This window comes from Giraffa tippelskirchi, chromosome 8 (assembly GCF_054371585.1).
Source record: "Giraffa tippelskirchi isolate mGirTip1 chromosome 8, T2T-mGirTip1v1.2.pri, whole genome shotgun sequence".
Taxonomy (NCBI): domain Eukaryota; kingdom Metazoa; phylum Chordata; class Mammalia; order Artiodactyla; family Giraffidae; genus Giraffa; species Giraffa tippelskirchi.
Window position 1 is genome coordinate 67,711,442 of NC_137282.1, and position 27,606 is coordinate 67,739,047.

The 27,606-nt window shown below is 55.4% G+C and overlaps 4 protein-coding genes and 1 long non-coding RNA gene across 5 annotated transcripts in view; 1 reads left to right on the plus strand and 4 right to left on the minus strand.

Moving 5' to 3' along the window:
- The window catches only part of LOC145517351 (uncharacterized), a 131,507-nt gene that overhangs the window by 38,927 nt on the left and 64,974 nt on the right, over positions 1 to 27,606 (plus strand). The window contains exons 18-31 of the long non-coding RNA XR_014061988.1: positions 1,527 to 1,643; positions 3,625 to 3,850; positions 6,093 to 6,350; positions 6,967 to 7,078; positions 9,170 to 9,286; positions 11,268 to 11,493; positions 13,736 to 13,993; positions 14,609 to 14,720; positions 16,812 to 16,928; positions 18,910 to 19,135; positions 21,378 to 21,635; positions 22,252 to 22,363; positions 24,455 to 24,571; positions 26,553 to 26,778. This is a non-coding gene — a long non-coding RNA (uncharacterized LOC145517351). The remainder of the gene's footprint in view (positions 1 to 1,526; positions 1,644 to 3,624; positions 3,851 to 6,092; positions 6,351 to 6,966; positions 7,079 to 9,169; positions 9,287 to 11,267; positions 11,494 to 13,735; positions 13,994 to 14,608; positions 14,721 to 16,811; positions 16,929 to 18,909; positions 19,136 to 21,377; positions 21,636 to 22,251; positions 22,364 to 24,454; positions 24,572 to 26,552; positions 26,779 to 27,606) is intronic.
- On the minus strand, positions 1,465 to 5,458 carry LOC145517148 (uncharacterized). Its single transcript, XM_081519410.1, has 3 exons — positions 3,090 to 5,458; positions 2,378 to 2,690; positions 1,465 to 2,125 (listed from the first exon to the last, which is right to left on the minus strand). Exons 1-3 carry the CDS (start codon positions 3,324 to 3,326, stop codon positions 1,497 to 1,499), a joined length of 1,179 nt encoding a protein of 392 aa, XP_081375536.1. The 5' UTR covers positions 3,327 to 5,458; the 3' UTR covers positions 1,465 to 1,496.
- On the minus strand, positions 9,108 to 13,100 carry LOC145517158 (uncharacterized). Its single transcript, XM_081519420.1, has 3 exons — positions 10,733 to 13,100; positions 10,021 to 10,333; positions 9,108 to 9,768 (listed from the first exon to the last, which is right to left on the minus strand). Exons 1-3 carry the CDS (start codon positions 10,967 to 10,969, stop codon positions 9,140 to 9,142), a joined length of 1,179 nt encoding a protein of 392 aa, XP_081375546.1. The 5' UTR covers positions 10,970 to 13,100; the 3' UTR covers positions 9,108 to 9,139.
- On the minus strand, positions 16,762 to 18,567 carry LOC145517299 (uncharacterized). Its single transcript, XM_081519578.1, has 3 exons — positions 18,375 to 18,567; positions 17,663 to 17,975; positions 16,762 to 17,410 (listed from the first exon to the last, which is right to left on the minus strand). The coding sequence occupies exons 1-3, from the start codon at positions 18,507 to 18,509 to the stop codon at positions 16,782 to 16,784; spliced, it is 1,077 nt and encodes a 358-aa protein (XP_081375704.1). The 5' UTR covers positions 18,510 to 18,567; the 3' UTR covers positions 16,762 to 16,781.
- On the minus strand, positions 24,403 to 26,185 carry LOC145517317 (uncharacterized). The gene is made up of 3 exons (XM_081519596.1): positions 26,018 to 26,185; positions 25,306 to 25,618; positions 24,403 to 25,053 (listed from the first exon to the last, which is right to left on the minus strand). The coding sequence occupies exons 1-3, from the start codon at positions 26,150 to 26,152 to the stop codon at positions 24,425 to 24,427; spliced, it is 1,077 nt and encodes a 358-aa protein (XP_081375722.1). The 5' UTR covers positions 26,153 to 26,185; the 3' UTR covers positions 24,403 to 24,424.

Consider the following 27,606-nt stretch of genomic DNA (forward strand, 5'->3'; position numbering starts at 1 on the left):
GGATTTCGGAGCCATTTCCAGAGTCCCGCTCATATGACCTCATTCGAAGTGCACTGTGGACGAGCTGCCATCTGCAGCTGCTACCACAGCAGCCAAGGGCTTTAGCTCCCGAGTACCTCCCTTCCTTTGGAACTTGGGGGCCCTCTACTCCCCACTTGCACACCACACACCTTTGCTGAGGATTGTGGGGACCCTCACTCAGTTTGCAGCACGTTGTAGCCATCCCTGTCCTCTCAATACCTCCCTTGAAACTCAGCTTGTGAGCTCCTTTGGAGCAGCGTGGCCCACCTGCAACACTGCAACGGAAGAGACACAGCTGACAGTGAAACAGCAGCTTAGATCTGACGGCCGGAAAGCTCTGTCAAAAGGGACCTCCCTCTTCACACCGTAGAGGCTCTAGGAGCCGCCAGGGTTTCGGAACCAGTGCTGGGGCCAAAAGGACTCCACAGCTGTTTTCCTTCCTGGGGAGGGTTCTGGCTCGAGTGGGAATGGCTCAAGTCTCCTAAGGTTCTGAAAGCCCACTGTGTGCAGATTCACGGTACACAGAGAGCAGAAGGTGGAGTCCTGTCCTGGAGGTGGTCACAGCTCACGGATGAGCCAGGCAGGCAGGCAGGCAGGGCATGAGAACACCTGAGCTGCCTTCATGAGTGAATGGTGTGGGGGCAGAGGAAGAGAAGCCGGTCTGCTCCCTCGTGTGGTGCCCAGGGCAGGTTGTCCCCAGAGGAATCCCTTACGACAGTGAGGACTATCACGGCTGTTTCCCAAGGGGTTCTGTCAGTGCGTGTCTTCCCCGGAGCGGTCAGGCCGTCTCTAAAATACACTGGCCATGGGCATTGCCTCTCCTTGGAACTTCCCATCTGTTTCTCTTTTTTATGGAACAGTGAATTTCTAGAGGGGTTCTGGGCCACAAGGATGTTGGGTCATTTTCTAGCCTTCTGTCATGAAGAACGCTTTCCTGGGCGTTGGGGTGGTTTGTTGTTCCAGCTCCCTTTCTTGGCTTCTTTTGGGAGCTGGTGCAACAAGAGGAGCTCAGCCTCTGCCTTCTGGCTGAGATGGCACCCTTCAAACAGCAATGCCTGCCTGGAGATAATGATGGCATTTGCCAAAAGGGCTTCGTTTGGCACATGGTATCTTGAAAGGACGTACAACGTCCTTTCAGCTATCAAAGGCTAGTTCAAAGGACATAAACATGAGAACTCTCCAGTGGAGTCTTACAGTAGGTGGAGCGTCCGAAAAAAACTCCTTCAGTCATTTCACTGAGAGTCATTGATTGGGGACACCAAGAATATAGGAAGGAATGCAGAAGGAAAAGATGAAATTGTGTTCAGGATCGGGCGGAGGGATGAACAGGGCGTGCTTGCCTTGAATCCAGGCTTTGTTGGGGGGTGGGGCATAAAGATGGAACGGGTCTGAAACTACAAAGTGGTGATGGTAACACAGTATCACCAGAGTTACACAACAGTGTTCCCAAATTGCAACAATGATGAAAAAGTTTACTAATCCCAACTTAACCAACAAAAATACAGGAAACCACGCAAAAAAGAAAACATCACCAGAAAGGTGGAAACAAACCAAATGCAAAGCAGTTCGGGGGAAAGGAACTCCATGTCCCCTGGGGGCAGACCGAGTTGACGGCGTCCACGGTGAGCAGACAGGGATGGAGGCTGCAGAGCCGACCGCTCCCCTGGACGTGGTGTTTCCGGCAAGGGCTCTGGGTCTCTGTCCAGAGCGGGGGCTCGTTCTCCCTGCAGGGGTGGGTGAGTCATCGTGGGCGTCTGGGTGTTGCGCGGGAGCCAGGGCAGGCTCTCCCTGCCGAGGCGGTGACTCCTCCTCTGCCTCGGGTTCTCCTGCCAAAGGCCGAGCAGGTAGAGGTGCACGTGGAGGTGGAGGTTCTGGCTGAGGGGGTGGGACATCAGTGCCTGGGGCTGGGGGTCCTGCAGGCACGGAGATCCGATCTGCCCGGTGTGCTGGCCAGTACCCAGCTGGCCTGGTGTCTCTGCGAGGGCAAGTCTCGGTTCTCCATCTGCCCTCGGTGGATCCCTGGGTCCTGCACCTGGAGCCACCACCTCTGTAGGGACAGGTCTGGGAAGTGGAGCCTGGTTCCAGTTGGAGGCCAGTGCTAGAGCTGTGGGAGAAGCATCGTTTGCCCGCAGGCCAGCCTTGGCATGTGCGTATCCCGGGACAGAAAGCTTCCAAGAGATTCCCAAAGAATACCCAGGGTCGGATGTCTTTTGGGACTGAAGTGTGCAAGATGGGGGGCGGGGGGTGTGAGGCCAGCGCTTGCTGCAGGCCCAGCAGCAGCTTTCGGGGACTCGTCCCTGTGTAGCTCAGCACCCCCTCCGCACACACTCCCGTACACCAGCCCCAGCGTCCTCACCTCTGTGCTCTGGCGTGCTGGGCTCCAGGTCCTCCTGCTGCCTCAGAGGCCGGGGTTCTCGGGACTCTGGGTCGGAGCCGGGTGTGCTGAGCTCCGTGGCAGCCTCAGACTGGGCCGCCGGGTGTATCCTGGGCGGTGTCTCGGCAGCAGGCCTTCCCCGCCTCCGCTTCGCCCCCGGTGGGGCTGATGCCTCCGTGGGCACGCTCACCTGGAGCCTGCACTGGGCCTCACGGGCGGGGGGGTGGTGCTCCGACCCCTCCCTCCGGGAGCTGGATGGGGTGTCCCCGTCCTCGGCCTCATCACGTGGGAAGCTCTGCAACGACAGTGACCGTCAGCCAGCCATGCTGGGAGTTTTCCGAGCTGGGCCTGGCCAGTGGAGCCGCTGCTTCGGCCTGCTCGAACTTCTCTGCCCAGAAGGGTCAGAGACGTGTGTCTGCTCAGATCCCCACCCGGGAGGAAAGAGACCCACCTGAGGGTGTGAGGTCAGCCTGGGCGGCCGGCCCTGCCCGCACTCTCCCCATCCCGCCCAGCATGCTCTCCCCTGGGGTGTGGACACAACTTGTCCGCAGGCTTCTGACCCCACATCCACCTGGGCTTCCTTGAGGGAGACACGCCCCGAGAAACCCGCATCCACACACACAGGCAAAGGACCCGGTGTTTCCGGGTGGCATGGGAGAGGTGGCCTGGCCCGGCCTGGGGCTCCCCGTGTTACCTTTCTGTTTCTCCGGGCAAAGGGCCAGAGGCGTCTCGGGGGTGCCCTGAGCCAACGTCGACAGGGTGCCCACGCACACTGCCTGTGAGCTCTCCTGAGGCCCCGGCCTCTGGGCAGGGGCAAACAGCAGAACATCTCGGCAGCAAGTGATCTGGCTGGGGGCTCCTCTCCGCTCTCGAGGCCTGGATACCCGGGTTGCGGGTTCTGTTGGGTTCTGTTGCCGGCAGGTGACATCATTTCCTGGGGTTCGTGCTGAGGTCCCTTCCCCAAAACTTCCCAAGCGAATCCCTGGGTTTCTGACTGCTCGACCACCACCCTTAAGCCATGTGCAGGCACAGTGACACCCACCCAGCCCAGCCGACAGCCCTGGGGAGGCCTGGGTGCAGCCAGGGCCTGAGCTCCGAGGGCCCCGCTGCTCTCAGACCAGGCTCCTTCTTCTCATAAGTGGTGTGGCCCTGGACAAGCATATGCCCCTCAGGGTTTCCCCAGTCTCTCCATCTGCAGAGTGGCGGTCATTCTCCCATCTGCTTCCTAGGTCTGTCGGCCTACGAGCAGCTCCATGCCTTTCCACCTGGGGCCGATATCACGTGGAGCGTGTGCGCTGAGACTTCAGAAAGAAAGATTCCTTCCTGGGCTGACACAGCACAGAATGGGGCAGAACGAGGCCTGGATGTGCCGTGGTACCCAGGAAAAGGCACTCCCCCTCCTGACTGTTTTGAGACCCCGCATCCAAGTTGGAGGACCGAAAGGAAGACTCGAAGGTCTCCCTCTCTTATAGAAAAGAGTGGCCAACTTTCTGGTCCTCTGTTTCCATTGAGATTCTGTTCAAGTGTCCCAGCTCGGCTTCTGCGGGTGGCTGAGCTTCTAATGGCTCCCTGCGTTCTTGTCTTTTCCTCTCCAAACCTTCCGTCCTTTTCCCCCTTCTGGGGTGGATGGGCGCTGTCATTGCTTCTACCTTCGAGACAGATTGATGAAAAGTCTGGACCATCGACTCCTTTCCTCTCTTTGGTTCCGTGTCTCTCTCTGGCTGTGTCCCTCTCTTTTCCTTTCTCAATTCAGTCTGTGTCTTCCTCTTTCTCTCTCGTGTGTGGACGGATGGATGCTAGGAATGCACATGTATATGATTAGATGAGGGTTATGTTTTAGGGATAGGTTAGAGGGAGAGAAAGGCTTTAGGTCGGAGTTGGTCATGGGGGAAGGGTCAAGGGTGGTGGTGGTGTTTCTTGGAATCTGAGTGCTGTGCATTCTTCGTCTCTTTCCATATGAACCCCTTCTCAGATACACCACTTGCAAGGAGTCTCTCGTGTTCCGTTTCCTCTCTTTTGCATTTGTGAATGCTTGCTTAGCTTCTCTGTTGTGAAGAGGTTCCATTGGATGGAAACCCATTGGTGTACTTCGTGTACCTCTTTCCCTTACTTGAAGAGACCCATTTCTACCTCCGCCCAGCAAATGGCAAGGAGACTCTGATGTTAAGGAGCCTTTGACCTACGCTTCTTTCTAGCTATCTCATGACATCAGCCTTTAGGGTGAGGTTTTCCCCGATATTGAGGTGGTCTGAGATCAAAACCAATAGCGTTCTTCAGATGTAGCTGTCTGGTTTTCCCATGGACATGTATTGAAGAGGCTTTCTTGTTCCCATTTGGATATTCTCCCCTTCTGTGTCAGAGATGAGTTGAGCATGGATGCTGGGGTCTGTGTCTGGACCCTCAACTTTATTCCATCGATCTGGATCTGTGTGTGTTGTTGTATTCCCAATAGCATACTGTCCGGCTCCTGCTGCTGCTGCTGCGGCTAAGTCACTTCAGTCGTGTCTGACTCTGCGCGACCCCATGGCCTGCAGCCTACCAGGCTCCTCCGTCCAGGGCATTTTCCAGGCAAGAGTACTGGAGTGGGTCGCCATTGCCTTCTCCGATACTCTCCTGAGGATCCTAGTTTGGTCGTCTAATTTCCTTTCACACAACCTTGGATGTCCGTATCGGGGCTTTTTCGTCGGATTGTATTGACAATTTAGGCTCTTTTCTGTTTCCGTACCCCTTTTGCAATTCTTGGTTGGGTGCGAAAATGCATTGGCATTTTGGGAGGAATAGCATCGAAGCTGTGGATTGCCTTGTGGGGCTGGGATATCATTTTCCAAATAGGAATTCTTTCAAGCCCTGAGCACAGCTTCTCTTTCCAGGGATTGGTGTGGGCTTGATCTTCCTTCTTCCATCTCTCGCCGTTTTGTGAGAACAGGTCCTTCCTTCCCTTCTGGGTTAGATGGACCCGTGGGGATCACTTCAGTGAATGGCATTGTCAGTGGGGGTGATAATTCCCTTCTCATTGGAAGACTTTGCTGTGAGTATTAGAAATGCAAGTGATTTCTCTTCCCCTTCCTCCCTGTCCATCTCTCAGAGCCACCGGGAAACAGAGGCCTCACCCAGGGTCACACAGGCCTGAGGAGGTACAACTAGACTGTTGATTCTTCAGGCCCTCAGTGCTGGACATCATCCGGGATACTCTGTGTGTGTCTTCCTCAGTCTGGTGTCCCTTCAGACCTTTCCCTAGTTTTCACAGGCTTGTTGTGTTGGTGTTCTTTGTCTGTTTGGAGACACATCCTTGATAAGCTTTGTGTTTCCACTCATTCGTCTCGCGATGTGTGACCTGTCTTTTGCTTTTGTACTGAGGTCTTTCCCACAGTAGATACCTTTGATTTTGCAAAGTCCACTGTATTCTCCTGGTTTTTTTTGTGGACTGCCTTTTAGTTTTGTGTGTGAAGACTCAAAGCACGTGTCCGGTTTCGGCTCATTGTTCCTCTAGATTTGTGACAAGTTTTCATGGAATGTTTGTCTAGGGATAACTGGAAGTGAACTCGGTGTAAGGTGTCAAGTCTCCATCTTCATTCATGTCATCCCCTGCAGTTTCCAATACCCTGTTCCTGAGTGGTATTGGAGACCTTGAGGGAAGTTTGCTTGCATTGGAGTTTGCGTTTCCACCTTGATTAACTTCACACTGTTCTGCCCTCAGGGACACTGTCAAGGGGGAGTGAGGAGCAGCCTGCACTTCCAGCAGTGACCACACGGTGGGGCGAGTGCTGCTCTCCCCTCTGGGAGCCCCAGGCCACAGGCATCCCAGTGAGGAGCCAGCTCTGTGCTCAGCTGAAAGGAGTTAGTCTCTCAGGAGCCTCTGAGCCCTTCCGTTTGGATCACCCAGGGTGGGCATTTACTGTGACAGAAAAAATTGCCCTGAATTCCATGGACGGAAGAGCCTGGCTGTGTAGAGATCGTGAGTTGCCGTGAATCAGACACAACTGAGGACACAAAAATTCAATAGATTAAAACACTTTTTGGGTGTGGGGGGGAGTAAAAGGGGGTGATGTGGGTTTTTTTGTCTTATAAAATAGCCAAGGGAAATCTAGTTTAAACCTAAATTCACATATATGGGATAGGTATAGCTCTCCGTCACCCTATTAAAAAAACTACTAAACTTTTTTGAAAGTTTATTTTGTAGCTTCCTTGACCACTTCATTGTGAAGCTTTTTTTTTTTTTTTTTCTGTGACTTTGGCCTCATTAAAAAGTACGGTTTGCCTTTACTGGATAATTTTGTTCATTGGTTTCTTAGGGAATCTTGGTAATATTTGAGTTTCCTGGGGAGTATGGTCACATGACCTGGCCCTGGCCAATCGGTGCCTTCCACCTCCTTGGCCACTGTGATTGGCTCCGGACTGGGGCAGTGCCCAGTCGGGGCCCAGGGCCGGGCCTCACGTTAGAAGCCAGGGGAAGAGGAGCTCTCGTCCTGCTGGGGTAGGGGAAGGGGTGGGGCCGGGGGAGGTCAGGCTCCATAAGTGGGAGGGGCGTGAGGTCCGCCTGCGGCAGTTGGTGACCTTCCTGCTCCCCTCAGGGCAGAGCCGCCGGCGTGAGAATGAGGGCGCTGCTGAGCCCAGGGACTGGGATGGCCTGTTGCTGCTGTGGTCCCAGAGCTCCACCCGAGACCTGAGGGAAGCCGTCTGCCCGTGAGTCCTCTCCCGCTTGTCTGTCAGCTTGTTTGAAACATGCTGGGTTTTCTGCCCAGCTGGCTAAGGGGAGTCCCTGGAAACGCAAGGGTGTGGGTTTTGGCAGACTTCAGGGAAGACATGCCAGATGAGCCTGGGAGACTCCAGCTTAATCTGGATTCAGGAGATATCTCCTCGGGCCAGCTAGTAATTGTAGGATAAGCCTAATGAGTCTTCACAGGATGAAGAGAGTAACGTGCCAAGGTAGCAATCGATGTCCTCATTCGAGAGGTTGAAGCTGGTGCTCAGAGAAGCGGGGAACTTGGCCAGAACAAGCAGGTGTGCACCCAGACAGAACCCCCAGATCCGGCCATTGGAGCTCAGGGAGGCCACTGGTGTGGCTTGTCCCTGTGGCAGGGGCCGAGGCATGCAGCCCACCCTGATTCCTGCGGGGGCCTGACTTGGGAAGTGCCATCTGGTAGCTTTGAGACTCACCAAACCAAATTGCACTGGAGAGAGGAAGGACACCTTCCTTCATCCACCCCCCACCCCCGCCGGATTCCCACATACCCTGACCCCTTTCTCTGGATTTCGGAGCCATTTCCAGAGTCCCGCTCATATGACCTCATTCGAAGTGCACTGTGGACGAGCTGCCATCTGCAGCTGCTACCACAGCAGCCAAGGGCTTTAGCTCCCGAGTACCTCCCTTCCTTTGGAACTTGGGGGCCCTCTACTCCCCACTTGCACACCACACACCTTTGCTGAGGATTGTGGGGACCCTCACTCAGTTTGCAGCACGTTGTAGCCATCCCTGTCCTCTCAATACCTCCCTTGAAACTCAGCTTGTGAGCTCCTTTGGAGCAGCGTGGCCCACCTGCAACACTGCAACGGAAGAGACACAGCTGACAGTGAAACAGCAGCTTAGATCTGACGGCCGGAAAGCTCTGTCAAAAGGGACCTCCCTCTTCACACCGTAGAGGCTCTAGGAGCCGCCAGGGTTTCGGAACCAGTGCTGGGGCCAAAAGGACTCCACAGCTGTTTTCCTTCCTGGGGAGGGTTCTGGCTCGAGTGGGAATGGCTCAAGTCTCCTAAGGTTCTGAAAGCCCACTGTGTGCAGATTCACGGTACACAGAGAGCAGAAGGTGGAGTCCTGTCCTGGAGGTGGTCACAGCTCACGGATGAGCCAGGCAGGCAGGCAGGCAGGGCATGAGAACACCTGAGCTGCCTTCATGAGTGAATGGTGTGGGGGCAGAGGAAGAGAAGCCGGTCTGCTCCCTCGTGTGGTGCCCAGGGCAGGTTGTCCCCAGAGGAATCCCTTACGACAGTGAGGACTATCACGGCTGTTTCCCAAGGGGTTCTGTCAGTGCGTGTCTTCCCCGGAGCGGTCAGGCCGTCTCTAAAATACACTGGCCATGGGCATTGCCTCTCCTTGGAACTTCCCATCTGTTTCTCTTTTTTATGGAACAGTGAATTTCTAGAGGGGTTCTGGGCCACAAGGATGTTGGGTCATTTTCTAGCCTTCTGTCATGAAGAACGCTTTCCTGGGCGTTGGGGTGGTTTGTTGTTCCAGCTCCCTTTCTTGGCTTCTTTTGGGAGCTGGTGCAACAAGAGGAGCTCAGCCTCTGCCTTCTGGCTGAGATGGCACCCTTCAAACAGCAATGCCTGCCTGGAGATAATGATGGCATTTGCCAAAAGGGCTTCGTTTGGCACATGGTATCTTGAAAGGACGTACAACGTCCTTTCAGCTATCAAAGGCTAGTTCAAAGGACATAAACATGAGAACTCTCCAGTGGAGTCTTACAGTAGGTGGAGCGTCCGAAAAAAACTCCTTCAGTCATTTCACTGAGAGTCATTGATTGGGGACACCAAGAATATAGGAAGGAATGCAGAAGGAAAAGATGAAATTGTGTTCAGGATCGGGCGGAGGGATGAACAGGGCGTGCTTGCCTTGAATCCAGGCTTTGTTGGGGGGTGGGGCATAAAGATGGAACGGGTCTGAAACTACAAAGTGGTGATGGTAACACAGTATCACCAGAGTTACACAACAGTGTTCCCAAATTGCAACAATGATGAAAAAGTTTACTAATCCCAACTTAACCAACAAAAATACAGGAAACCACGCAAAAAAGAAAACATCACCAGAAAGGTGGAAACAAACCAAATGCAAAGCAGTTCGGGGGAAAGGAACTCCATGTCCCCTGGGGGCAGACCGAGTTGACGGCGTCCACGGTGAGCAGACAGGGATGGAGGCTGCAGAGCCGACCGCTCCCCTGGACGTGGTGTTTCCGGCAAGGGCTCTGGGTCTCTGTCCAGAGCGGGGGCTCGTTCTCCCTGCAGGGGTGGGTGAGTCATCGTGGGCGTCTGGGTGTTGCGCGGGAGCCAGGGCAGGCTCTCCCTGCCGAGGCGGTGACTCCTCCTCTGCCTCGGGTTCTCCTGCCAAAGGCCGAGCAGGTAGAGGTGCACGTGGAGGTGGAGGTTCTGGCTGAGGGGGTGGGACATCAGTGCCTGGGGCTGGGGGTCCTGCAGGCACGGAGATCCGATCTGCCCGGTGTGCTGGCCAGTACCCAGCTGGCCTGGTGTCTCTGCGAGGGCAAGTCTCGGTTCTCCATCTGCCCTCGGTGGATCCCTGGGTCCTGCACCTGGAGCCACCACCTCTGTAGGGACAGGTCTGGGAAGTGGAGCCTGGTTCCAGTTGGAGGCCAGTGCTAGAGCTGTGGGAGAAGCATCGTTTGCCCGCAGGCCAGCCTTGGCATGTGCGTATCCCGGGACAGAAAGCTTCCAAGAGATTCCCAAAGAATACCCAGGGTCGGATGTCTTTTGGGACTGAAGTGTGCAAGATGGGGGGCGGGGGGTGTGAGGCCAGCGCTTGCTGCAGGCCCAGCAGCAGCTTTCGGGGACTCGTCCCTGTGTAGCTCAGCACCCCCTCCGCACACACTCCCGTACACCAGCCCCAGCGTCCTCACCTCTGTGCTCTGGCGTGCTGGGCTCCAGGTCCTCCTGCTGCCTCAGAGGCCGGGGTTCTCGGGACTCTGGGTCGGAGCCGGGTGTGCTGAGCTCCGTGGCAGCCTCAGACTGGGCCGCCGGGTGTATCCTGGGCGGTGTCTCGGCAGCAGGCCTTCCCCGCCTCCGCTTCGCCCCCGGTGGGGCTGATGCCTCCGTGGGCACGCTCACCTGGAGCCTGCACTGGGCCTCACGGGCGGGGGGGTGGTGCTCCGACCCCTCCCTCCGGGAGCTGGATGGGGTGTCCCCGTCCTCGGCCTCATCACGTGGGAAGCTCTGCAACGACAGTGACCGTCAGCCAGCCATGCTGGGAGTTTTCCGAGCTGGGCCTGGCCAGTGGAGCCGCTGCTTCGGCCTGCTCGAACTTCTCTGCCCAGAAGGGTCAGAGACGTGTGTCTGCTCAGATCCCCACCCGGGAGGAAAGAGACCCACCTGAGGGTGTGAGGTCAGCCTGGGCGGCCGGCCCTGCCCGCACTCTCCCCATCCCGCCCAGCATGCTCTCCCCTGGGGTGTGGACACAACTTGTCCGCAGGCTTCTGACCCCACATCCACCTGGGCTTCCTTGAGGGAGACACGCCCCGAGAAACCCGCATCCACACACACAGGCAAAGGACCCGGTGTTTCCGGGTGGCATGGGAGAGGTGGCCTGGCCCGGCCTGGGGCTCCCCGTGTTACCTTTCTGTTTCTCCGGGCAAAGGGCCAGAGGCGTCTCGGGGGTGCCCTGAGCCAACGTCGACAGGGTGCCCACGCACACTGCCTGTGAGCTCTCCTGAGGCCCCGGCCTCTGGGCAGGGGCAAACAGCAGAACATCTCGGCAGCAAGTGATCTGGCTGGGGGCTCCTCTCCGCTCTCGAGGCCTGGATACCCGGGTTGCGGGTTCTGTTGGGTTCTGTTGCCGGCAGGTGACATCATTTCCTGGGGTTCGTGCTGAGGTCCCTTCCCCAAAACTTCCCAAGCGAATCCCTGGGTTTCTGACTGCTCGACCACCACCCTTAAGCCATGTGCAGGCACAGTGACACCCACCCAGCCCAGCCGACAGCCCTGGGGAGGCCTGGGTGCAGCCAGGGCCTGAGCTCCGAGGGCCCCGCTGCTCTCAGACCAGGCTCCTTCTTCTCATAAGTGGTGTGGCCCTGGACAAGCATATGCCCCTCAGGGTTTCCCCAGTCTCTCCATCTGCAGAGTGGCGGTCATTCTCCCATCTGCTTCCTAGGTCTGTCGGCCTACGAGCAGCTCCATGCCTTTCCACCTGGGGCCGATATCACGTGGAGCGTGTGCGCTGAGACTTCAGAAAGAAAGATTCCTTCCTGGGCTGACACAGCACAGAATGGGGCAGAACGAGGCCTGGATGTGCCGTGGTACCCAGGAAAAGGCACTCCCCCTCCTGACTGTTTTGAGACCCCGCATCCAAGTTGGAGGACCGAAAGGAAGACTCGAAGGTCTCCCTCTCTTATAGAAAAGAGTGGCCAACTTTCTGGTCCTCTGTTTCCATTGAGATTCTGTTCAAGTGTCCCAGCTCGGCTTCTGCGGGTGGCTGAGCTTCTAATGGCTCCCTGCGTTCTTGTCTTTTCCTCTCCAAACCTTCCGTCCTTTTCCCCCTTCTGGGGTGGATGGGCGCTGTCATTGCTTCTACCTTCGAGACAGATTGATGAAAAGTCTGGACCATCGACTCCTTTCCTCTCTTTGGTTCCGTGTCTCTCTCTGGCTGTGTCCCTCTCTTTTCCTTTCTCAATTCAGTCTGTGTCTTCCTCTTTCTCTCTCGTGTGTGGACGGATGGATGCTAGGAATGCACATGTATATGATTAGATGAGGGTTATGTTTTAGGGATAGGTTAGAGGGAGAGAAAGGCTTTAGGTCGGAGTTGGTCATGGGGGAAGGGTCAAGGGTGGTGGTGGTGTTTCTTGGAATCTGAGTGCTGTGCATTCTTCGTCTCTTTCCATATGAACCCCTTCTCAGATACACCACTTGCAAGGAGTCTCTCGTGTTCCGTTTCCTCTCTTTTGCATTTGTGAATGCTTGCTTAGCTTCTCTGTTGTGAAGAGGTTCCATTGGATGGAAACCCATTGGTGTACTTCGTGTACCTCTTTCCCTTACTTGAAGAGACCCATTTCTACCTCCGCCCAGCAAATGGCAAGGAGACTCTGATGTTAAGGAGCCTTTGACCTACGCTTCTTTCTAGCTATCTCATGACATCAGCCTTTAGGGTGAGGTTTTCCCCGATATTGAGGTGGTCTGAGATCAAAACCAATAGCGTTCTTCAGATGTAGCTGTCTGGTTTTCCCATGGACATGTATTGAAGAGGCTTTCTTGTTCCCATTTGGATATTCTCCCCTTCTGTGTCAGAGATGAGTTGAGCATGGATGCTGGGGTCTGTGTCTGGACCCTCAACTTTATTCCATCGATCTGGATCTGTGTGTGTTGTTGTATTCCCAATAGCATACTGTCCGGCTCCTGCTGCTGCTGCTGCGGCTAAGTCACTTCAGTCGTGTCTGACTCTGCGCGACCCCATGGCCTGCAGCCTACCAGGCTCCTCCGTCCAGGGCATTTTCCAGGCAAGAGTACTGGAGTGGGTCGCCATTGCCTTCTCCGATACTCTCCTGAGGATCCTAGTTTGGTCGTCTAATTTCCTTTCACACAACCTTGGATGTCCGTATCGGGGCTTTTTCGTCGGATTGTATTGACAATTTAGGCTCTTTTCTGTTTCCGTACCCCTTTTGCAATTCTTGGTTGGGTGCGAAAATGCATTGGCATTTTGGGAGGAATAGCATCGAAGCTGTGGATTGCCTTGTGGGGCTGGGATATCATTTTCCAAATAGGAATTCTTTCAAGCCCTGAGCACAGCTTCTCTTTCCAGGGATTGGTGTGGGCTTGATCTTCCTTCTTCCATCTCTCGCCGTTTTGTGAGAACAGGTCCTTCCTTCCCTTCTGGGTTAGATGGACCCGTGGGGATCACTTCAGTGAATGGCATTGTCAGTGGGGGTGATAATTCCCTTCTCATTGGAAGACTTTGCTGTGAGTATTAGAAATGCAAGTGATTTCTCTTCCCCTTCCTCCCTGTCCATCTCTCAGAGCCACCGGGAAACAGAGGCCTCACCCAGGGTCACACAGGCCTGAGGAGGTACAACTAGACTGTTGATTCTTCAGGCCCTCAGTGCTGGACATCATCCGGGATACTCTGTGTGTGTCTTCCTCAGTCTGGTGTCCCTTCAGACCTTTCCCTAGTTTTCACAGGCTTGTTGTGTTGGTGTTCTTTGTCTGTTTGGAGACACATCCTTGATAAGCTTTGTGTTTCCACTCATTCGTCTCGCGATGTGTGACCTGTCTTTTGCTTTTGTACTGAGGTCTTTCCCACAGTAGATACCTTTGATTTTGCAAAGTCCACTGTATTCTCCTGGTTTTTTTTGTGGACTGCCTTTTAGTTTTGTGTGTGAAGACTCAAAGCACGTGTCCGGTTTCGGCTCATTGTTCCTCTAGATTTGTGACAAGTTTTCATGGAATGTTTGTCTAGGGATAACTGGAAGTGAACTCGGTGTAAGGTGTCAAGTCTCCATCTTCATTCATGTCATCCCCTGCAGTTTCCAATACCCTGTTCCTGAGTGGTATTGGAGACCTTGAGGGAAGTTTGCTTGCATTGGAGTTTGCGTTTCCACCTTGATTAACTTCACACTGTTCTGCCCTCAGGGACACTGTCAAGGGGGAGTGAGGAGCAGCCTGCACTTCCAGCAGTGACCACACGGTGGGGCGAGTGCTGCTCTCCCCTCTGGGAGCCCCAGGCCACAGGCATCCCAGTGAGGAGCCAGCTCTGTGCTCAGCTGAAAGGAGTTAGTCTCTCAGGAGCCTCTGAGCCCTTCCGTTTGGATCACCCAGGGTGGGCATTTACTGTGACAGAAAAAATTGCCCTGAATTCCATGGACGGAAGAGCCTGGCTGTGTAGAGATCGTGAGTTGCCGTGAATCAGACACAACTGAGGACACAAAAATTCAATAGATTAAAACACTTTTTGGGTGTGGGGGGGAGTAAAAGGGGGTGATGTGGGTTTTTTTGTCTTATAAAATAGCCAAGGGAAATCTAGTTTAAACCTAAATTCACATATATGGGATAGGTATAGCTCTCCGTCACCCTATTAAAAAAACTACTAAACTTTTTTGAAAGTTTATTTTGTAGCTTCCTTGAGCACTTCATTGTGAAGCTTTTTTTTTTTTTTTTCTGTGACTTTGGCCTCATTAAAAAGTACAGTTTGCCTTTACTGGATAATTTTGTTCATTGGTTTCTTAGGGAATCTTGGTAATATTTGAGTTTCCTGGGGAGTATGGTCACATGACCTGGCCCTGGCCAATCGGTGCCTTCCACCTCCCTGGCCACTGTGATTGGCTCCGGACTGGGGCAGTGCCCAGTCGGGGCCCAGGGCCGGGCCTCACGTTAGAAGCCAGGGGAAGAGGAGCTCTCGTCCTGCTGGGGTAGGGGAAGGGGTGGGGCCGGGGGAGGTCAGGCTCCATAAGTGGGAGGGGCGTGAGGTCCGCCTGCGGCAGTTGGTGACCTTCCTGCTCCCCTCAGGGCAGAGCCGCCGGCGTGAGAATGAGGGCGCTGCTGAGCCCAGGGACTGGGATGGCCTGTTGCTGCTGTGGTCCCAGAGCTCCACCCGAGACCTGAGGGAAGCCGTCTGCCCGTGAGTCCTCTCCCGCTTGTCTGTCAGCTTGTTTGAAACATGCTGGGTTTTCTGCCCAGCTGGCTAAGGGGAGTCCCTGGAAACGCAAGGGTGTGGGTTTTGGCAGACTTCAGGGAAGACATGCCAGATGAGCCTGGGAGACTCCAGCTTAATCTGGATTCAGGAGATATCTCCTCGGGCCAGCTAGTAATTGTAGGATAAGCCTAATGAGTCTTCACAGGATGAAGAGAGTAACGTGCCAAGGTAGCAATCGATGTCCTCATTCGAGAGGTTGAAGCTGGTGCTCAGAGAAGCGGGGAACTTGGCCAGAACAAGCAGGTGTGCACCCAGACAGAACCCCCAGATCCGGCCATTGGAGCTCAGGGAGGCCACTGGTGTGGCTTGTCCCTGTGGCAGGGGCCGAGGCATGCAGCCCACCCTGATTCCTGCGGGGGCCTGACTTGGGAAGTGCCATCTGGTAGCTTTGAGACTCACCAAACCAAATTGCACTGGAGAGAGGAAGGACACCTTCCTTCATCCACCCCCCACCCCCGCCGGATTCCCACATACCCTGACCCCTTTCTCTGGATTTCGGAGCCATTTCCAGAGTCCCGCTCATATGACCTCATTCGAAGTGCACTGTGGACGAGCTGCCATCTGCAGCTGCTACCACAGCAGCCAAGGGCTTTAGCTCCCGAGTACCTCCCTTCCTTTGGAACTTGGGGGCCCTCTACTCCCCACTTGCACACCACACACCTTTGCTGAGGATTGTGGGGACCCTCACTCAGTTTGCAGCACGTTGTAGCCATCCCTGTCCTCTCAATACCTCCCTTGAAACTCAGCTTGTGAGCTCCTTTGGAGCAGCGTGGCCCACCTGCAACACTGCAACGGAAGAGACACAGCTGAGAGTGAAACAGCAGCTTAGATCTGACGGCCGGAAAGCTCTGTCAAAAGGGACCTCCCTCTTCACACCGTAGAGGCTCTAGGAGCCGCCAGGGTTTCGGAACCAGTGCTGGGGCCAAAAGGACTCCACAGCTGTTTTCCTTCCTGGGGAGGGTTCTGGCTCGAGTGGGAATGGCTCAAGTCTCCTAAGGTTCTGAAAGCCCACTGTGTGCAGATTCACGGTACACAGAGAGCAGAAGGTGGAGTCCTGTCCTGGAGGTGGTCACAGCTCACGGATGAGCCAGGCAGGCAGGCAGGCAGGGCATGAGAACACCTGAGCTGCCTTCATGAGTGAATGGTGTGGGGGCAGAGGAAGAGAAGCCGGTCTGCTCCCTCGTGTGGTGCCCAGGGCAGGTTGTCCCCAGAGGAATCCCTTACGACAGTGAGGACTATCACGGCTGTTTCCCAAGGGGTTCTGTCAGTGCGTGTCTTCCCCGGAGCGGTCAGGCCGTCTCTAAAATACACTGGCCATGGGCATTGCCTCTCCTTGGAACTTCCCATCTGTTTCTCTTTTTTATGGAACAGTGAATTTCTAGAGGGGTTCTGGGCCACAAGGATGTTGGGTCATTTTCTAGCCTTCTGTCATGAAGAACGCTTTCCTGGGCGTTGGGGTGGTTTGTTGTTCCAGCTCCCTTTCTTGGCTTCTTTTGGGAGCTGGTGCAACAAGAGGAGCTCAGCCTCTGCCTTCTGGCTGAGATGGCACCCTTCAAACAGCAATGCCTGCCTGGAGATAATGATGGCATTTGCCAAAAGGGCTTCGTTTGGCACATGGTATCTTGAAAGGACGTACAACGTCCTTTCAGCTATCAAAGGCTAGTTCAAAGGACATAAACATGAGAACTCTCCAGTGGAGTCTTACAGTAGGTGGAGCGTCCGAAAAAAACTCCTTCAGTCATTTCACTGAGAGTCATTGATTGGGGACACCAAGAATATAGGAAGGAATGCAGAAGGAAAAGATGAAATTGTGTTCAGGATCGGGCGGAGGGATGAACAGGGCGTGCTTGCCTTGAATCCAGGCTTTGTTGGGGGGTGGGGCATAAAGATGGAACGGGTCTGAAACTACAAAGTGGTGATGGTAACACAGTATCACCAGAGTTACACAACAGTGTTCCCAAATTGCAACAATGATGAAAAAGTTTACTAATCCCAACTTAACCAACAAAAATACAGGAAACCACGCAAAAAAGAAAACATCACCAGAAAGGTGGAAACAAACCAAATGCAAAGCAGTTCGGGGGAAAGGAACTCCATGTCCCCTGGGGGCAGACCGAGTTGACGGCGTCCACGGTGAGCAGACAGGGATGGAGGCTGCAGAGCCGACCGCTCCCCTGGACGTGGTGTTTCCGGCAAGGGCTCTGGGTCTCTGTCCAGAGCGGGGGCTCGTTCTCCCTGCAGGGGTGGGTGAGTCATCGTGGGCGTCTGGGTGTTGCGCGGGAGCCAGGGCAGGCTCTCCCTGCCGAGGCGGTGACTCCTCCTCTGCCTCGGGTTCTCCTGCCAAAGGCCGAGCAGGTAGAGGTGCACGTGGAGGTGGAGGTTCTGGCTGAGGGGGTGGGACATCAGTGCCTGGGGCTGGGGGTCCTGCAGGCACGGAGATCCGATCTGCCCGGTGTGCTGGCCAGTACCCAGCTGGCCTGGTGTCTCTGCGAGGGCAAGTCTCGGTTCTCCATCTGCCCTCGGTGGATCCCTGGGTCCTGCACCTGGAGCCACCACCTCTGTAGGGACAGGTCTGGGAAGTGGAGCCTGGTTCCAGTTGGAGGCCAGTGCTAGAGCTGTGGGAGAAGCATCGTTTGCCCGCAGGCCAGCCTTGGCATGTGCGTATCCCGGGACAGAAAGCTTCCAAGAGATTCCCAAAGAATACCCAGGGTCGGATGTCTTTTGGGACTGAAGTGTGCAAGATGGGGGGCGGGGGGTGTGAGGCCAGCGCTTGCTGCAGGCCCAGCAGCAGCTTTCGGGGACTCGTCCCTGTGTAGCTCAGCACCCCCTCCGCACACACTCCCGTACACCAGCCCCAGCGTCCTCACCTCTGTGCTCTGGCGTGCTGGGCTCCAGGTCCTCCTGCTGCCTCAGAGGCCGGGGTTCCCGGGACTCTGGGTCGGAGCCGGGTGTGCTGAGCTCCGTGGCAGCCTCAGACTGGGCCGCCGGGTGTATCCTGGGCGGTGTCTCGGCAGCAGGCCTTCCCCGCCTCCGCTTCGCCCCCGGTGGGGCTGATGCCTCCGTGGGCACGCTCACCTGGAGCCTGCACTGGGCCTCACGGGCGGGGGGGTGGTGCTCCGACCCCTCCCTCCGGGAGCTGGATGGGGTGTCCCCGTCCTCGGCCTCATCACGTGGGAAGCTCTGCAACGACAGTGACCGTCAGCCAGCCATGCTGGGAGTTTTCCGAGCTGGGCCTGGCCAGTGGAGCCGCTGCTTCGGCCTGCTCGAACTTCTCTGCCCAGAAGGGTCAGAGACGTGTGTCTGCTCAGATCCCCACCCGGGAGGAAAGAGACCCACCTGAGGGTGTGAGGTCAGCCTGGGCGGCCGGCCCTGCCCGCACTCTCCCCATCCCGCCCAGCATGCTCTCCCCTGGGGTGTGGACACAACTTGTCCGCAGGCTTCTGACCCCACATCCACCTGGGCTTCCTTGAGGGAGACACACCCCGAGAAACCCGCATCCACACACACAGGCAAAGGACCCGGTGTTTCCGGGTGGCATGGGAGAGGTGGCCTGGCCCGGCCTGGGGCTCCCCGTGTTACCTTTCTGTTTCTCCGGGCAAAGGGCCAGAGGCGTCTCGGGGGTGCCCTGAGCCAACGTCGACAGGGTGCCCACGCACACTGCCTGTGAGCTCTCCTGAGGCCCCGGCCTCTGGGCAGGGGCAAACAGCAGAACATCTCGGCAGCAAGTGATCTGGCTGGGGGCTCCTCTCCGCTCTCGAGGCCTGGATACCCGGGTTGCGGGTTCTGTTGGGTTCTGTTGCCGGCAGGTGACATCATTTCCTGGGGTTCGTGCTGAGGTCCCTTCCCCAAAACTTCCCAAGCGAATCCCTGGGTTTCTGACTGCTCGACCACCACCCTTAAGCCATGTGCAGGCACAGTGACACCCACCCAGCCCAGCCGACAGCCCTGGGGAGGCCTGGGTGCAGCCAGGGCCTGAGCTCCGAGGGCCCCGCTGCTCTCAGACCAGGCTCCTTCTTCTCATAAGTGGTGTGGCCCTGGACAAGCATATGCCCCTCAGGGTTTCCCCAGTCTCTCCATCTGCAGAGTGGCGGTCATTCTCCCATCTGCTTCCTAGGTCTGTCGGCCTACGAGCAGCTCCATGCCTTTCCACCTGGGGCCGATATCACGTGGAGCGTGTGCGCTGAGACTTCAGAAAGAAAGATTCCTTCCTGGGCTGACACAGCACAGAATGGGGCAGAACGAGGCCTGGATGTGCCGTGGTACCCAGGAAAAGGCACTCCCCCTCCTGACTGTTTTGAGACCCCGCATCCAAGTTGGAGGACCGAAAGGAAGACTCGAAGGTCTCCCTCTCTTATAGAAAAGAGTGGCCAACTTTCTGGTCCTCTGTTTCCATTGAGATTCTGTTCAAGTGTCCCAGCTCGGCTTCTGCGGGTGGCTGAGCTTCTAATGGCTCCCTGCGTTCTTGTCTTTTCCTCTCCAAACCTTCCGTCCTTTTCCCCCTTCTGGGGTGGATGGGCGCTGTCATTGCTTCTACCTTCGAGACAGATTGATGAAAAGTCTGGACCATCGACTCCTTTCCTCTCTTTGGTTCCGTGTCTCTCTCTGGCTGTGTCCCTCTCTTTTCCTTTCTCAATTCAGTCTGTGTCTTCCTCTTTCTCTCTCGTGTGTGGACGGATGGATGCTAGGAATGCACATGTATATGATTAGATGAGGGTTATGTTTTAGGGATAGGTTAGAGGGAGAGAAAGGCTTTAGGTCGGAGTTGGTCATGGGGGAAGGGTCAAGGGTGGTGGTGGTGTTTCTTGGAATCTGAGTGCTGTGCATTCTTCGTCTCTTTCCATATGAACCCCTTCTCAGATACACCACTTGCAAGGAGTCTCTCGTGTTCCGTTTCCTCTCTTTTGCATTTGTGAATGCTTGCTTAGCTTCTCTGTTGTGAAGAGGTTCCATTGGATGGAAACCCATTGGTGTACTTCGTGTACCTCTTTCCCTTACTTGAAGAGACCCATTTCTACCTCCGCCCAGCAAATGGCAAGGAGACTCTGATGTTAAGGAGCCTTTGACCTACGCTTCTTTCTAGCTATCTCATGACATCAGCCTTTAGGGTGAGGTTTTCCCCGATATTGAGGTGGTCTGAGATCAAAACCAATAGCGTTCTTCAGATGTAGCTGTCTGGTTTTCCCATGGACATGTATTGAAGAGGCTTTCTTGTTCCCATTTGGATATTCTCCCCTTCTGTGTCAGAGATGAGTTGAGCATGGATGCTGGGGTCTGTGTCTGGACCCTCAACTTTATTCCATCGATCTGGATCTGTGTGTGTTGTTGTATTCCCAATAGCATACTGTCCGGCTCCTGCTGCTGCTGCTGCGGCTAAGTCACTTCAGTCGTGTCTGACTCTGCGCGACCCCATGGCCTGCAGCCTACCAGGCTCCTCCGTCCAGGGCATTTTCCAGGCAAGAGTACTGGAGTGGGTCGCCATTGCCTTCTCCGATACTCTCCTGAGGATCCTAGTTTGGTCGTCTAATTTCCTTTCACACAACCTTGGATGTCCGTATCGGGGCTTTTTCGTCGGATTGTATTGACAATTTAGGCTCTTTTCTGTTTCCGTACCCCTTTTGCAATTCTTGGTTGGGTGCGAAAATGCATTGGCATTTTGGGAGGAATAGCATCGAAGCTGTGGATTGCCTTGTGGGGCTGGGATATCATTTTCCAAATAGGAATTCTTTCAAGCCCTGAGCACAGCTTCTCTTTCCAGGGATTGGTGTGGGCTTGATCTTCCTTCTTCCATCTCTCGCCGTTTTGTGAGAACAGGTCCTTCCTTCCCTTCTGGGTTAGATGGACCCGTGGGGATCACTTCAGTGAATGGCATTGTCAGTGGGGGTGATAATTCCCTTCTCATTGGAAGACTTTGCTGTGAGTATTAGAAATGCAAGTGATTTCTCTTCCCCTTCCTCCCTGTCCATCTCTCAGAGCCACCGGGAAACAGAGGCCTCACCCAGGGTCACACAGGCCTGAGGAGGTACAACTAGACTGTTGATTCTTCAGGCCCTCAGTGCTGGACATCATCCGGGATACTCTGTGTGTGTCTTCCTCAGTCTGGTGTCCCTTCAGACCTTTCCCTAGTTTTCACAGGCTTGTTGTGTTGGTGTTCTTTGTCTGTTTGGAGACACATCCTTGATAAGCTTTGTGTTTCCACTCATTCGTCTCGCGATGTGTGACCTGTCTTTTGCTTTTGTACTGAGGTCTTTCCCACAGTAGATACCTTTGATTTTGCAAAGTCCACTGTATTCTCCTGGTTTTTTTTGTGGACTGCCTTTTAGTTTTGTGTGTGAAGACTCAAAGCACGTGTCCGGTTTCGGCTCATTGTTCCTCTAGATTTGTGACAAGTTTTCATGGAATGTTTGTCTAGGGATAACTGGAAGTGAACTCGGTGTAAGGTGTCAAGTCTCCATCTTCATTCATGTCATCCCCTGCAGTTTCCAATACCCTGTTCCTGAGTGGTATTGGAGACCTTGAGGGAAGTTTGCTTGCATTGGAGTTTGCGTTTCCACCTTGATTAACTTCACACTGTTCTGCCCTCAGGGACACTGTCAAGGGGGAGTGAGGAGCAGCCTGCACTTCCAGCAGTGACCACACGGTGGGGCGAGTGCTGCTCTCCCCTCTGGGAGCCCCAGGCCACAGGCATCCCAGTGAGGAGCCAGCTCTGTGCTCAGCTGAAAGGAGTTAGTCTCTCAGGAGCCTCTGAGCCCTTCCGTTTGGATCACCCAGGGTGGGCATTTACTGTGACAGAAAAAATTGCCCTGAATTCCATGGACGGAAGAGCCTGGCTGTGTAGAGATCGTGAGTTGCCGTGAATCAGACACAACTGAGGACACAAAAATTCAATAGATTAAAACACTTTTTGGGTGTGGGGGGGAGTAAAAGGGGGTGATGTGGGTTTTTTTGTCTTATAAAATAGCCAAGGGAAATCTAGTTTAAACCTAAATTCACATATATGGGATAGGTATAGCTCTCCGTCACCCTATTAAAAAAACTACTAAACTTTTTTGAAAGTTTATTTTGTAGCTTCCTTGAGCACTTCATTGTGAAGCTTTTTTTTTTTTTTTTTCTGTGACTTTGGCCTCATTAAAAAGTACGGTTTGCCTTTACTGGATAATTTTGTTCATTGGTTTCTTAGGGAATCTTGGTAATATTTGAGTTTCCTGGGGAGTATGGTCACATGACCTGGCCCTGGCCAATCGGTGCCTTCCACCTCCCTGGCCACTGTGATTGGCTCCGGACTGGGGCAGTGCCCAGTCGGGGCCCAGGGCCGGGCCTCACGTTAGAAGCCAGGGGAAGAGGAGCTCTCGTCCTGCTGGGGTAGGGGAAGGGGTGGGGCCGGGGGAGGTCAGGCTCCATAAGTGGGAGGGGCGTGAGGTCCGCCTGCGGCAGTTGGTGACCTTCCTGCTCCCCTCAGGGCAGAGCCGCCGGCGTGAGAATGAGGGCGCTGCTGAGCCCAGGGACTGGGATGGCCTGTTGCTGCTGTGGTCCCAGAGCTCCACCCGAGACCTGAGGGAAGCCGTCTGCCCGTGAGTCCTCTCCCGCTTGTCTGTCAGCTTGTTTGAAACATGCTGGGTTTTCTGCCCAGCTGGCTAAGGGGAGTCCCTGGAAACGCAAGGGTGTGGGTTTTGGCAGACTTCAGGGAAGACATGCCAGATGAGCCTGGGAGACTCCAGCTTAATCTGGATTCAGGAGATATCTCCTCGGGCCAGCTAGTAATTGTAGGATAAGCCTAATGAGTCTTCACAGGATGAAGAGAGTAACGTGCCAAGGTAGCAATCGATGTCCTCATTCGAGAGGTTGAAGCTGGTGCTCAGAGAAGCGGGGAACTTGGCCAGAACAAGCAGGTGTGCACCCAGACAGAACCCCCAGATCCGGCCATTGGAGCTCAGGGAGGCCACTGGTGTGGCTTGTCCCTGTGGCAGGGGCCGAGGCATGCAGCCCACCCTGATTCCTGCGGGGGCCTGACTTGGGAAGTGCCATCTGGTAGCTTTGAGACTCACCAAACCAAATTGCACTGGAGAGAGGAAGGACACCTTCCTTCATCCACCCCCCACCCCCGCCGGATTCCCACATACCCTGACCCCTTTCTCTGGATTTCGGAGCCATTTCCAGAGTCCCGCTCATATGACCTCATTCGAAGTGCACTGTGGACGAGCTGCCATCTGCAGCTGCTACCACAGCAGCCAAGGGCTTTAGCTCCCGAGTACCTCCCTTCCTTTGGAACTTGGGGGCCCTCTACTCCCCACTTGCACACCACACACCTTTGCTGAGGATTGTGGGGACCCTCACTCAGTTTGCAGCACGTTGTAGCCATCCCTGTCCTCTCAATACCTCCCTTGAAACTCAGCTTGTGAGCTCCTTTGGAGCAGCGTGGCCCACCTGCAACACTGCAACGGAAGAGACACAGCTGACAGTGAAACAGCAGCTTAGATCTGACGGCCGGAAAGCTCTGTCAAAAGGGACCTCCCTCTTCACACCGTAGAGGCTCTAGGAGCCGCCAGGGTTTCGGAACCAGTGATGGGGCCAAAAGGACTCCACAGCTGTTTTCCTTCCTGGGGAGGGTTCTGGCTCGAGTGGGAATGGCTCAAGTCTCCTAAGGTTCTGAAAGCCCACTGTGTGCAGATTCACGGTACACAGAGAGCAGAAGGTGGAGTCCTGTCCTGGAGGTGGTCACAGCTCACGGATGAGCCAGGCAGGCAGGCAGGCAGGGCATGAGAACACCTGAGCTGCCTTCATGAGTGAATGGTGTGGGGGCAGAGGAAGAGAAGCCGGTCTGCTCCCTCGTGTGGTGCCCAGGGCAGGTTGTCCCCAGAGGAATCCCTTACGACAGTGAGGACTATCACGGCTGTTTCCCAAGGGGTTCTGTCAGTGCGTGTCTTCCCCGGAGCGGTCAGGCCGTCTCTAAAATACACTGGCCATGGGCATTGCCTCTCCTTGGAACTTCCCATCTGTTTCTCTTTTTTATGGAACAGTGAATTTCTAGAGGGGTTCTGGGCCACAAGGATGTTGGGTCATTTTCTAGCCTTCTGTCATGAAGAACGCTTTCCTGGGCGTTGGGGTGGTTTGTTGTTCCAGCTCCCTTTCTTGGCTTCTTTTGGGAGCTGGTGCAACAAGAGGAGCTCAGCCTCTGCCTTCTGGCTGAGATGGCACCCTTCAAACAGCAATGCCTGCCTGGAGATAATGATGGCATTTGCCAAAAGGGCTTCGTTTGGCACATGGTATCTTGAAAGGACGTACAACGTCCTTTCAGCTATCAAAGGCTAGTTCAAAGGACATAAACATGAGAACTCTCCAGTGGAGTCTTACAGTAGGTGGAGCGTCCGAAAAAAACTCCTTCAGTCATTTCACTGAGAGTCATTGATTGGGGACACCAAGAATATAGGAAGGAATGCAGAAGGAAAAGATGAAATTGTGTTCAGGATCGGGCGGAGGGATGAACAGGGCGTGCTTGCCTTGAATCCAGGCTTTGTTGGGGGGTGGGGCATAAAGATGGAACGGGTCTGAAACTACAAAGTGGTGATGGTAACACAGTATCACCAGAGTTACACAACAGTGTTCCCAAATTGCAACAATGATGAAAAAGTTTACTAATCCCAACTTAACCAACAAAAATACAGGAAACCACGCAAAAAAGAAAACATCACCAGAAAGGTGGAAACAAACCAAATGCAAAGCAGTTCGGGGGAAAGGAACTCCATGTCCCCTGGGGGCAGACCGAGTTGACGGCGTCCACGGTGAGCAGACAGGGATGGAGGCTGCAGAGCCGACCGCTCCCCTGGACGTGGTGTTTCCGGCAAGGGCTCTGGGTCTCTGTCCAGAGCGGGGGCTCGTTCTCCCTGCAGGGGTGGGTGAGTCATCGTGGGCGTCTGGGTGTTGCGCGGGAGCCAGGGCAGGCTCTCCCTGCCGAGGCGGTGACTCCTCCTCTGCCTCGGGTTCTCCTGCCAAAGGCCGAGCAGGTAGAGGTGCACGTGGAGGTGGAGGTTCTGGCTGAGGGGGTGGGACATCAGTGCCTGGGGCTGGGGGTCCTGCAGGCACGGAGATCCGATCTGCCCGGTGTGCTGGCCAGTACCCAGCTGGCCTGGTGTCTCTGCGAGGGCAAGTCTCGGTTCTCCATCTGCCCTCGGTGGATCCCTGGGTCCTGCACCTGGAGCCACCACCTCTGTAGGGACAGGTCTGGGAAGTGGAGCCTGGTTCCAGTTGGAGGCCAGTGCTAGAGCTGTGGGAGAAGCATCGTTTGCCCGCAGGCCAGCCTTGGCATGTGCGTATCCCGGGACAGAAAGCTTCCAAGAGATTCCCAAAGAATACCCAGGGTCGGATGTCTTTTGGGACTGAAGTGTGCAAGATGGGGGGCGGGGGGTGTGAGGCCAGCGCTTGCTGCAGGCCCAGCAGCAGCTTTCGGGGACTCGTCCCTGTGTAGCTCAGCACCCCCTCCGCACACACTCCCGTACACCAGCCCCAGCGTCCTCACCTCTGTGCTCTGGCGTGCTGGGCTCCAGGTCCTCCTGCTGCCTCAGAGGCCGGGGTTCCCGGGACTCTGGGTCGGAGCCGGGTGTGCTGAGCTCCGTGGCAGCCTCAGACTGGGCCGCCGGGTGTATCCTGGGCGGTGTCTCGGCAGCAGGCCTTCCCCGCCTCCGCTTCGCCCCCGGTGGGGCTGATGCCTCCGTGGGCACGCTCACCTGGAGCCTGCACTGGGCCTCACGGGCGGGGGGGTGGTGCTCCGACCCCTCCCTCCGGGAGCTGGATGGGGTGTCCCCGTCCTCGGCCTCATCACGTGGGAAGCTCTGCAACGACAGTGACCGTCAGCCAGCCATGCTGGGAGTTTTCCGAGCTGGGCCTGGCCAGTGGAGCCGCTGCTTCGGCCTGCTCGAACTTCTCTGCCCAGAAGGGTCAGAGACGTGTGTCTGCTCAGATCCCCACCCGGGAGGAAAGAGACCCACCTGAGGGTGTGAGGTCAGCCTGGGCGGCCGGCCCTGCCCGCACTCTCCCCATCCCGCCCAGCATGCTCTCCCCTGGGGTGTGGACACAACTTGTCCGCAGGCTTCTGACCCCACATCCACCTGGGCTTCCTTGAGGGAGACACACCCCGAGAAACCCGCATCCACACACACAGGCAAAGGACCCGGTGTTTCCGGGTGGCATGGGAGAGGTGGCCTGGCCCGGCCTGGGGCTCCCCGTGTTACCTTTCTGTTTCTCCGGGCAAAGGGCCAGAGGCGTCTCGGGGGTGCCCTGAGCCAACGTCGACAGGGTGCCCACGCACACTGCCAGTGAGCTCTCCTGAGGCCCCGGCCTCTGGGCAGGGGCAAACAGCAGAACATCTCGGCAGCAAGTGATCTGGCTGGGGGCTCCTCTCCGCTCTCGAGGCCTGGATACCCGGGTTGCGGGTTCTGTTGGGTTCTGTTGCCGGCAGGTGACATCATTTCCTGGGGTTCGTGCTGAGGTCCCTTCCCCAAAACTTCCCAAGCGAATCCCTGGGTTTCTGACTGCTCGACCACCACCCTTAAGCCATGTGCAGGCACAGTGACACCCACCCAGCCCAGCCGACAGCCCTGGGGAGGCCTGGGTGCAGCCAGGGCCTGAGCTCCGAGGGCCCCGCTGCTCTCAGACCAGGCTCCTTCTTCTCATAAGTGGTGTGGCCCTGGACAAGCATATGCCCCTCAGGGTTTCCCCAGTCTCTCCATCTGCAGAGTGGCGGTCATTCTCCCATCTGCTTCCTAGGTCTGTCGGCCTACGAGCAGCTCCATGCCTTTCCACCTGGGGCCGATATCACGTGGAGCGTGTGCGCTGAGACTTCAGAAAGAAAGATTCCTTCCTGGGCTGACACAGCACAGAATGGGGCAGAACGAGGCCTGGATGTGCCGTGGTACCCAGGAAAAGGCACTCCCCCTCCTGACTGTTTTGAGACCCCGCATCCAAGTTGGAGGACCGAAAGGAAGACTCGAAGGTCTCCCTCTCTTATAGAAAAGAGTGGCCAACTTTCTGGTCCTCTGTTTCCATTGAGATTCTGTTCAAGTGTCCCAGCTCGGCTTCTGCGGGTGGCTGAGCTTCTAATGGCTCCCTGCGTTCTTGTCTTTTCCTCTCCAAACCTTCCGTCCTTTTCCCCCTTCTGGGGTGGATGGGCGCTGTCATTGCTTCTACCTTCGAGACAGATTGATGAAAAGTCTGGACCATCGACTCCTTTCCTCTCTTTGGTTCCGTGTCTCTCTCTGGCTGTGTCCCTCTCTTTTCCTTTCTCAATTCAGTCTGTGTCTTCCTCTTTCTCTCTCGTGTGTGGACGGATGGATGCTAGGAATGCACATGTATATGATTAGATGAGGGTTATGTTTTAGGGATAGGTTAGAGGGAGAGAAAGGCTTTAGGTCGGAGTTGGTCATGGGGGAAGGGTCAAGGGTGGTGGTGGTGTTTCTTGGAATCTGAGTGCTGTGCATTCTTCGTCTCTTTCCATATGAACCCCTTCTCAGATACACCACTTGCAAGGAGTCTCTCGTGTTCCGTTTCCTCTCTTTTGCATTTGTGAATGCTTGCTTAGCTTCTCTGTTGTGAAGAGGTTCCATTGGATGGAAACCCATTGGTGTACTTCGTGTACCTCTTTCCCTTACTTGAAGAGACCCATTTCTACCTCCGCCCAGCAAATGGCAAGGAGACTCTGATGTTAAGGAGCCTTTGACCTACGCTTCTTTCTAGCTATCTCATGACATCAGCCTTTAGGGTGAGGTTTTCCCCGATATTGAGGTGGTCTGAGATCAAAACCAATAGCGTTCTTCAGATGTAG

Bases quoted from the DNA above. Each gene is read 5' to 3' on its own strand.
- LOC145517148 (XM_081519410.1), bottom strand. From the start codon at position 3,326: ATGATGTCACCTGCCGGCAACAGAACCCAACAGAACCCGCAACCCGGG. The intron at 2,691-3,089 runs GTAACACGGGGA...CTGTCGTTGCAG, and splicing joins TTGCCCGGAGAAACAGAAAG to AGCTTCCCACGTGATGAGGC. The intron at 2,126-2,377 runs GTGAGGACGCTG...CTTCTCCCACAG, and splicing joins CAGCACGCCAGAGCACAGAG to CTCTAGCACTGGCCTCCAAC.
- LOC145517158 (XM_081519420.1), bottom strand. From the start codon at position 10,969: ATGATGTCACCTGCCGGCAACAGAACCCAACAGAACCCGCAACCCGGG. The intron at 10,334-10,732 runs GTAACACGGGGA...CTGTCGTTGCAG, and splicing joins TTGCCCGGAGAAACAGAAAG to AGCTTCCCACGTGATGAGGC. The intron at 9,769-10,020 runs GTGAGGACGCTG...CTTCTCCCACAG, and splicing joins CAGCACGCCAGAGCACAGAG to CTCTAGCACTGGCCTCCAAC.
- LOC145517299 (XM_081519578.1), bottom strand. From the start codon at position 18,509: ATGTTCTGCTGTTTGCCCCTGCCCAGAGGCCGGGGCCTCAGGAGAGCT. The intron at 17,976-18,374 runs GTAACACGGGGA...CTGTCGTTGCAG, and splicing joins TTGCCCGGAGAAACAGAAAG to AGCTTCCCACGTGATGAGGC. The intron at 17,411-17,662 runs GTGAGGACGCTG...CTTCTCCCACAG, and splicing joins CAGCACGCCAGAGCACAGAG to CTCTAGCACTGGCCTCCAAC.
- LOC145517317 (XM_081519596.1), bottom strand. From the start codon at position 26,152: ATGTTCTGCTGTTTGCCCCTGCCCAGAGGCCGGGGCCTCAGGAGAGCT. The intron at 25,619-26,017 runs GTAACACGGGGA...CTGTCGTTGCAG, and splicing joins TTGCCCGGAGAAACAGAAAG to AGCTTCCCACGTGATGAGGC. The intron at 25,054-25,305 runs GTGAGGACGCTG...CTTCTCCCACAG, and splicing joins CAGCACGCCAGAGCACAGAG to CTCTAGCACTGGCCTCCAAC.